At 43.9% G+C, this 9,967-nt stretch overlaps 1 protein-coding gene across 1 annotated transcript; it reads right to left on the minus strand.

Annotated features, from left to right (window-relative positions):
- Window positions 1–566: 566 nt before the first annotated feature.
- Or10ak14b (olfactory receptor family 10 subfamily AK member 14B) lies at window positions 567–1,514 on the minus strand. Its single transcript, NM_001000822.1, has one exon. The coding sequence runs from the start codon at window positions 1,512–1,514 to the stop codon at window positions 567–569; it is 948 nt and encodes a 315-aa protein (NP_001000822.1).
- Between the last annotated feature and the right edge of the window lie 8,453 nt (window positions 1,515–9,967).

Below are 9,967 nucleotides of genomic sequence, written 5' to 3' on the forward strand. Positions count from 1 at the left end.
TGATTTCTGTGGTCCAATGATAGGTTACATTATCCTCTTTCTTTGCTGTCCTTGGTAGAGAAACTATATGTACCAAACCATTCCACAAGATTCCCATGGCTTCTTTGTAGGAAGAAAATAACGTTGAAGAGTTTGACACTGTGACTGACCATATAGCTTGCTTCAGTCAATGAATTATATGTAAACAACATGTCACTTTTGAGAAGCTTTGAGTCGTCATAAACTTTGTGCACAGTTCCTTTTTAATGCTATAGACGTCTGTAGTTTATGGAATAGCTTAGGGATCAGGATGAATGTGAAGAGAACAGAAGGTTTTTCCCAACCTACAGTTAACAAAATCATGAGTAACAAGTGAAAGTTTGTAGTTAATAATCCACAGGGATTATTGAGGTTTTTGGTGCCTTAATGTAGCCTATTCAAAAAGACAGACATATTGGTTTCACCGTAGTTTGTCTACCTACCAAGTACTATGTTGGTTCAAATGGACAGCTGACTTACATACAATACAGGGACTACTGCTTTCTTAAATAGTCAATACTCAAACTCCAGTTTCCCAGGATCCTGACTCACTGGTCTACCATAACATGTCCCATCACTTTGAGAAATGCCCTCTTGAGGTCCCTGTTTCTCAGACTGTAGACCACAGGGTTGAGCAAGGCTGTGAAGACATTGTAAAAGAGTGAGATCTGCTTGTCTTGCTCAGGAGAGTAGCTAGAATTTGGCAACATGTAGATGCAAATGGCTGGAGCATAGAAGAGTGTGACCACAGTCAGGTGTGAGGCACAGGTAGAGAAAGCCTTGCAGCGGCCCTGGGTGGACTTGATCTTCAGAATTGCCTTGGCAATATGAATGTAGGAGGCCACAATGAGGGAGATTGGAGTAAGAACCACAAAGACACTCAACACTAAGTCCACCATCTCTATGAGGTGGGTATCCATGCAAGCCAGGCTACGCACTGAAGGACCTTCACAGAAGTAGTGGTCAACTCTGTTGGGCCCACAATAGGGCAGACTCATGGTGAAGGAAGTATGTAACAGAGAGAAGAAGAAACCACAGGCAGAAGTTCTGGACACCAACTGTATGCACTGGCTCCAGTTGAGGATGACAGTATAGCGCAGTGGATAGCAAATGGCCACATACCGGTCATAAGCCATGACAATAAAGAGGATGCTCTCAGTCATACCCAGGGTCCCAAACATATACATCTGCAGCCAGCAGCCAGCAAAGGAGATGGTCTGAGAGTGAGCAAGAAGATGCACCAACATCTGGGGCATGGTGGTGGTGACATAGCCCATGTCCAACAGGGAGAGGGTACAGAGGAAGAAGTACATGGGCGTGTGCAGCTGTGTGTCCAGGCAGACCAGCATGACGATGATCCCGTTGCCCAGCACTGAGCTCAGGTAGATGAGAAGGAAGACAAGGAAGAGGATGCTGTTGGTCGTGGGGTCTCTGGAGAAGCCAATCAGGATGAACTCAGAAACCCAACTTTGGTTGTGCAGTGGAATCAACCACATGGTGGAGGCTGTAAGAGAATCCATTATTCTATGTGTCACCTGACACGTGCCAGCCATAGAGCCAGAAAGAGAAGATACAAGCTGAGGAGATGGTGCAAAAGTGAACCACTGATGCTGCTCCAGAGGACCAGACAGCTCAAAGCTGTGTCTAACCCCAGTTCCAGGGGATTTGACTTTCTGCTCTCACCTTCACAGGCCAGACACACACGTGGTACACAAGCATGCATATAGGCAAAAACCCATATATGCAAAATAAAAATTGATACTTTTTATAAAAGTTTATAAAAGTGTGTTTGTGTACCAGTGCGTGTGTGTTTTGTGTGTGTGTGTGTGTGTGTGTGTGTGTGTGTGTGTGTATTGGTTCTGGGATGTGGCTTCTGAGCTCGGTGGTCAGATCCTCTGCACTCTCCTCAAGTTGCTGAACCTCCCAGTGCCTCAGTCTCCTCACCTATCCAGTGAGGCTGATGGCAGTCATGGCTCAGGATCACGATGAACATCTAATTCACCTCACAGAACTCCTGGAAACACCACATACACATGACAGGTCACATGCCCTCTCACACTCTGGATCCATCTGTGGGAAGGCAGAGACAGGGGATCCCGCAGCAGCAGGGCTAGTGACTCTCGCTGAAATGATGGGCACTTGGTTAAACTGAGAAACCCTGCCTCAATGAATAAGGTGTGAGCAATTGACAAAGAATCCATGTCAGTCTTTGAACACACACATGCACACACACACACACTCACACACAGACACACACTCACACACACACAGACACACACACACACACTCATACAGACACATGGTCATGCACATGCACACACACTCAAAATGCTCTCTCTCATACACACACATATGCATGCACACATCAGTTGCACACACATGCACACACCAAGAATAAACAAATAAATGAAGCAAATACAACAAACATTCATCAGAGACACACCCATGCACATATAACCTTATGAGTAATGACATATTCAAGTGTGCAATGCATTGAGGACATTATAGCTGACCCCGGGGGATACTGATGGATCCTGTGGATATGAAGCAGGAAATATCTTCCTTCTTTACTCCTACTCCCTCTGCACTCACACAAAAAATCAGTTCCAGGTGTATTGTAGATTTCAGTGGTAAATCTAAGGCAACAAATTTTTAGAATCAAATCCAATAAATATATTCATCATTTTAGGGTAAGCAAAGGATTTCTTTAAAAGAGCACTTTCCATGGAAGAAAAAAAATAATGAAACCAAAAAAGAAGTACTCAAAAATTTATACAAAGACTTAGAAAAGCACAAACATAACATCAGATGCTCCAAGAGAACAGAGAGCACTCATAAAGGCATTTCACAGAGGCAGCTGTCTCTTAAGCACACATGAGGGTAAGAGGTTCTCACACCATCACTCATCTGGACATTGCAGAACTCCACAGAGCCACACCCACCTCTGCTTCTCAATCCCAAATCCCCACACACCTACCAGCACAGCTGCAATAACACAGTGTGACTAAATGCAATGGGAGAGAAAATTAAAATGAGTCCTTCAGTGTGTGCTTGGCTGTGCTCCGTAAGGTTGAACATATTCAATGCACTGCCCAGCAATACAAATATTAAATATAATTCTGAAACAAGATGTAAGCACACAGACACATACAAATATATGCTCAAGGAAAGACTTGTAGAGGAAATTTCCAAAAGCTACTCTAAAGAGTCTGAACTAGGGGCCACACATATGCTAATGAGCAAGACAGTGGTTGAGGCAGGAGTTGCTTTTGATGGGAGTAGAACCAGGAGAGAGACTTGAAGCCATTCCCAGTCTTCACTTTCCTTGTCCCCATCCTCCCTCTTGACCAGTCACTGCTCATCCCCCTCACAGCCATCCTTTCTTTCACCCAGGTCAGGGGTTGGGGGTAATCCTCTCCTCTGGCATTTCTGTATCTGTCTCCATATAACCCTTACCTCTAAATTTTTCCTTCAATGCAGTCTTTTTTATTTTATTTTGTAGAAGTTATTTGATATGATACACTTTGACCATATTTTCCCTCTCCTCCAACTTTTCTAGATCATCCCCACCCAACTTCATGTTCTTTCTCCTCCCACTCTCTCAACCAAGTCAAAACAAATCAACAAAAATTATGACAAAAAAAACTAAAAGAAAAAAACAAAAAAGGACTAAAAACAAAAACAAATCCATGGGGTCACTTTCTTGTGGGCCAGCTGCTGCTGGGTATGTGGTTTACCCTGGAGTGTGACCGATAAACAGGGCAAGATTCTAGAGGAGAAAACCGATTTTCCCTCTCATAGCAGTTATCAATTGCAAATCAACTGCAGACAGATTGTTGTTTAGAGGGGGACTTTGTGTTCACTTCCCCTTCTCCTTGCTGGCCATTTGTCTGCATCAACACCTTCTTCATAGGACTGCTGCTGCGGTTTCTGGAAGAATTCACATGAGTTCCGTCGGGCCACTGGTGAATGATTTTTTAAGAGCTCCTAAGCCCTGTCATTTGAGGTAGATGCACAGAACATTCCTAATGTGTCTGCTCTGAGAAGACTAGGCTTCTATATGCTGCTGTCTCCTCCACCTCCCCTCTCATATACAAATGTCCGCTGGACCACTACTGCTGCCCTACATACCTCTGTCTCTCTACACATTAGGAATTGCCTAGCTTTTTCTTGGGGGGGGTGGATGATGCAGCTCTGTTAGGAAGCCATTGAGTGGTGCTACCACCTCCCACCCCCAACCGATAGGTTACATCCTGCATTTCTTGTTCATTGACTGGCTATAGTCTGAAGAATACTAGAGGGATCTGATAAAAATTTTGGACAATAACTTGAACAAATCCCATCTTCTTGTCTTGCTAGCAGAATTCTCACACAACTAGATGATATAGATATAGATATAGATATAGATATAGATATAGATATAGATATAGATATAGATATAGATATAGATATAGATATAGATATAGATATAGATATAGATATAGATATAGATATAGATATAGATATAGATATAGATATAGATATATTGTAGTTTGGGTGATTTTCTGACCTTTACAATAACAAAAACCAACTAATATTTATTGAGAAATTTGCGTATTCCAGCCACCCTTGCCCTAATTTTAGGCTAACATCACATCTCACTGAAAGAAGTATTTTCACCCATGTGTTATAGGTGGAAACCTAAGGCCTAAAGAGAGCAGTTTGTTCCAGGTTACAGGCTTGGCATGAGAGAAGTAAGTGGGAGGTGAGGTGGTCTGGCCTCAGAGCCTGGCTCACAGTAACCACCTTCTCTGCTCTGGAACACAGGCTCTCAAGGAAGGTGAAGACAGCAAAGTCTTCACAGTGTCCTCTAGTTGAGCTCATTGAGATTCTGCACAGAGCAAAGCTCCTAGGGCAGCTCTCCATGGCTAACTATAGACCAGTTCTCCTGGGGAGATTTTCCTCATGTCTGAATGTGGGAGGATCTCAAGTGTAGTCAAGGTAGATAGAGCAAAAAAAAAAAAAATAGTACTTGGGGTTGAGGATTTATCTCAGTGGTAGAGCGCTTGCCTAGCAACCGCAAGGCCCTGGATTCGGTCCCCAGCTCCGAAAAAAAAAAAAAAAGAAAAAAGATAGTACTTAGGGTGTGGTTTGACAGCATGGGGACACCATTTAGTCATTCACAGCCTATTATGGTTTCCTAGCCTAGCAGCCTCTGGTTTGACTTACAGTGTCCCACTGGGCCTGCTGGGTCAAGCCTGTGATCCTAACACTACAAAAGAAGACAAAAGGATGATGTTGCAGGCTAGATGCTGCTGCACATGGTAGCTTCAACCTACAGAGGCAGCTTCTAGAAGGCTTAGAATAAGGAGTCCCAAAATACTGACTACATAGCGAGCTTGAGTCCAGGCTAGGCTACAGCAGACTAACATGCCTCAGCCCCAAGAAAGAAAACCATGATGGCCATGCCCACAAAGTGCATCGAGCTGTGTCTCTGTGGTGTGGGAAGGAAGATGCCTCCAGCGAAACTATCACCGCTCTCTCATGAATAGGGCTTCCTGCTTCACTTGAGATCTTTGAGCTCTGCATTCTCCATATTCAACATGATGTAAAAGAGACAAACTCTCTGTAAATATTCATTAAGTCAGTAAAGGGAAGAAGGATGAAGGAAGGGAAGAAGGAGACAAGGTTGAGACAGAGAAGAAAGAGAAGCAGGCAACAGGAGAAGAGGTCAGAGTTTGATATGTAAGCACGGAGGACCTGGAGGTGGGTGGTTTGACTGCTACCCAAATGTAGTACCACAGATGGCTGAACTCCACCCGGAAGGCCAACACCAGTGACCATCTTACCACTTGTAAATCCAGGGAATGTCTCACAGAGTGGCTGTTGCTTGCTCTTATGAAGAAGTCACACAAAGGAACTAGATTAAGCTAGTTAGGATTCTAGGCAGCCCAATCTGCAGAAAAACTATAAAGCTCTGTGGAAATTGAGGGGCTGAATCTCTCAATTCTTATGCAAGGAGCAGGCAGCCCTGGCTCCTGAAGATGGTGTCTATAAAATCCTGACTAACAAAGGCCAACTCAGACATCTTCACCTCTTCCCAGTGGGACCAGCAGCTGAGGTTTTATGATTCTACCTCAGGGCTCATTTCTGTTCCCAGTGGGGATGCTGAGATGAATCCCTGGATGCTGTCAACAAGAGCGCTACAAGTGAGACCCTGGGGACAGAGCAGGAAGAAACAGCCCACAGGTGAGGGGATGTGACCTGTTCCCTTTTCTGGACTGACTGGGGAATTAGAGCAGCTCAGAGAACAGGAGATGGAACCTGGTCTCCTGTTACACAGGTCATTGTGAACTTGTGATCAAGTTCTCATTGTGATTCCTTTTGTTGTCCAAACCCTGAACCAAGACAAGCAACGATGAGACCATGTTTGTTCACACTCCTCTTCCTTCCTCTTCTACCTTGGGGCAAATCAAAGTCCTCCGTTCCCTACTGTATAAAGTCTGAGCAAGTTACCCAGCCACTCTGGTGCTAATAAAGAGACAGCTACAGTGGAAGCTGGAGGTTAGGTTTAAGAAAAAGACAATTTGCTGCTCTTGCAGAGAAGCAAGTGTGGGTCCCAGCATGCACATGGCATCTCATAACTGTCTACATCTCCAGATCTACAGAACCTTATACCCTCTTGTGATCTCCTGAGTGACCACACATGCATGTGGTGTACATACATACATGGAGAAAAGACACTCATACACATGAATAGAGAAAAAGAAGAAAAAGAGTCAAAAGTGCTATGGTATCATGGAAGCCAGCATTGACATAGCCATGTAAGTCAACTGAGAAAACTTGCCCTCGGGCTCATGGCTCTTGGATGAAAAGAAGAATTGGGGACCAAATCTGTTAAGCTCTAGAGAACGTTTGTTTGTTTGTTTGTTTGTTTGTTTGTTTGTTTGTTGAACTTGCTGCTATCCTGCCTCCATTTTGTCTTCTGTAGAATTCCACTCTTCCCTTCTAGGCTTGCTAGAATAAGATGGGATGATGCTGTGTACCTGCCACAAGTACTGGTCTGTGTTTCATGACCTTGAAGCTCTGGCCCCGTCTTCTTCCTGTATCTTGATTTCCTGAGTAACCAGTAGGAGAGGACTGGACCCTAAGTCTTTCTTGACTACATTATTTGATATGAGTTAGAATTCCTGTGAACTGATCTTGAAATGCAACTGATATTAAAAGTTAATTATAAAATGACAACTAAATTAAGGGTATTGGAAACAGAGACAAGGTGTCTGACATCAGCTACATAGTACCTGAGGGAATAAAATACTTGAGTCTGGAGTTTGATTTATAGCATTAAAAAAGGCAACAATAACTCCAAAACTCCTCACATCCCGATGATTGACTGCATTTTCCTGTGGTCTGTGTCGGGGCAGTTGTTTAGTGTGGTGCATTTGCTGGTTGATATACTGTGTAATTATATGTAATCTCCACTGTTGTTCAGTGGCACATTGGCACGACTTTCACCTTCAGGGGTGTATTTACACTTCAGTAATTGGCAATCAGTACTAATGAGAATTGTCTTGGTCTCAGCCCCTGGCCCCTGCAATGTTGTTGCTAATCATTCTTCCACAGCTCTGACCCCAAGTCTTCTCCCTCCCTGTTGTTAATCCCAAGAGCTCTGGAAAAGGCAGTCAAGCCCAGACAGAGACTCTTCCCCACCCACCACCCCTAAGGATCAATAAGGAGACAGAGGTTCAAAGAGAGGCAGACAGAATTGATTGAGTGTCATATGTAGGATGATATAGCCACCTGGCTCTTTTGGTTTTAGTCATGAAGATTTTATTATAGATTCATAAGAAGAGAGACAGACAGACAGACAGACACACATACAGATAGAGCGAGAGAGAGAGAGACAGAGACAGAGAGAGACAGACAGAGAGAGAGAGAGAGAGAGAGAGAGAGAGAGAGAGGGAGGGAGGGAGAGAGAATGAGAAAGAAAGAGCATTTGATTTAGGCATGGATGTCAGCAATATGGCAGAAAAGCTGTCACATGACAGGAATAGAACTTGAAAAAAGTAAAAAAGGCCCCAAGTCCAAAAGAAAGCATATTTTAGATCTTGCAAAAGAAAAATATAAAAGAGATTAAAAACAAAAAGCCAAGCAAACAAACAAAATGTAATACTTACCTGAGTGGGAACTCCAAAAGGTAGGTAAACATACCAGAGCCTTATGACTGCCACAATGGACTGCACATCCTGGCTTTTGTTTGTTTGTTTGTTTTTTAATAACTGTAGCTCAAGAGCTTGTCAAGCAGAGCTCTACCCAGAAGACATGATTGAATTGGCAAAGGTCACCCAGCTACTGAGTAGCTTAGCCACTTGCCTCTTGGGAGAGACTGACTCTGCCATGTCTATCACTTGACTAATCGTGTGAGTTCAAGCTACAGGCCGGACCTGGGCTGTAACCAAAATCCCTCCTGCAGCTCAGAGCTGGGCCTGACCCACAGGGATCATGGAAACACCCCAAGGTCAGCATGAAAAGAAAAAGTCACAATCCAGAGGTTTCATTCTGCACCAGGAGGACCCACAGGTCTGAAGGAGAAGATGGTGAGCTTTGAGAAAGGAGAAGCCAGCAGATCCACAGCTCTTATAACCAGGGACTCCCTAATTAGCCCTCAGCTGACAATACCTCATTAATGGACCATGTGAGAATTGACTCATTTGGGAAGATGAGTACTTCACAAAGTTTTCTGGTTTTGTGTCTGGAGAAGGAAGCAAGCACAACCATGACAAGCAGTGAGGGGCTGGATGCGCAGGGAAAGGCTGGCAGGTGTCTGCAGAGAATGCATTCCATCCACTTAGTTCTTCCCATCCTCTCCTGTTGAGGACACTTTGATGTTGAAACCCATGAGAGAGAGAGATCTTCACATGCTTTTCCATTCCTAAGAAGGCTACCCACGGATCTCTCCACACTCACTCCAATTTTACAATTATACTCCATGGATATTCATGACCATGTAACCAATCCATGGGCCATGATGACCTCATCAATATAGCTTCTTACTTCAAAGACATTTCTCCTTCCAAACCAGAGAAATAATAAAATGTTGTGCAGAGTGTTCTGTCCCCTGGTAGGGATTCTCCTCACCACCGTCTTCAGGCACATCCCTGAAACAGGACACAGTGCCCCACTGTCCAGGTTTAGGTAGGGCAGGCAGGTCACACAGAACCATGTTAACCAGCATGACTTTGCTCCTCCTCCTCAATCCATCAAAGGGAATTGCCCATGGGCACATAGGCTCAGGCTGTTGAGGGGGTGTAGCAGAAGTAGACAACTTGGCGCCCTTCCTCATGTAACCCACTTGTGTCTTCATGGAGTGTTAGAGCTATCTCTGGGTGTGCACTGACATTTGAGGATGCCAGTCATGACCCAGTACATGGGTGTCCAGTTAATTATGGGCATCAATGAAAAAGTGATGAAAGGAAACAAAGCATTTTATGCAATAAAATATGAGTATTTCAATATGTATATTCATAATAGATTTAACACACACATATTTGCATATACACACATATAGGCACACATATTGTCAATGAGTTCCTAGAGACATTTGAAGACTTGTGGTTCACCTATCAGAAGACTATATTGGTAATATATCAATATCCTAAACAGATACACAGATTCAATGTGCCTCCAGGATAATCTTGGCAGTCACTCTTGAAATTGGTAAATGGATTTTAAAGTTCAACATGAAGTACAAGGGGCTCAGAATAGGCCTGTGGTGGTTGGAATAAGAATGACCCCAAAGGATAAGGTAGGGAAGTAGTCCTGAAGTAGAGCACTGCCTGGCTTGCAGGCAGCCTAGGCTTAAGTCCCTACTAGCACAGGAGCTAAAAAAGGAGAATGGGTGGAAGTTGGGTGTTTATTTCTTTTTTTGGGGGGGGTGTTTATTTCTTAGCACAGTGGAATAAACAGTCAC

The sequence above is a fragment of the Rattus norvegicus genome, chromosome 5, assembly GCF_036323735.1.
Source record: "Rattus norvegicus strain BN/NHsdMcwi chromosome 5, GRCr8, whole genome shotgun sequence".
NCBI classification, from domain to species: Eukaryota; Metazoa; Chordata; class Mammalia; order Rodentia; family Muridae; genus Rattus; species Rattus norvegicus.

Coding starts and splice junctions, on each gene's coding strand:
- Or10ak14b (NM_001000822.1), bottom strand. CDS start 1,514: ATGTGGTTGATTCCACTGCACAACCAAAGTTGGGTTTCTGAGTTCATC.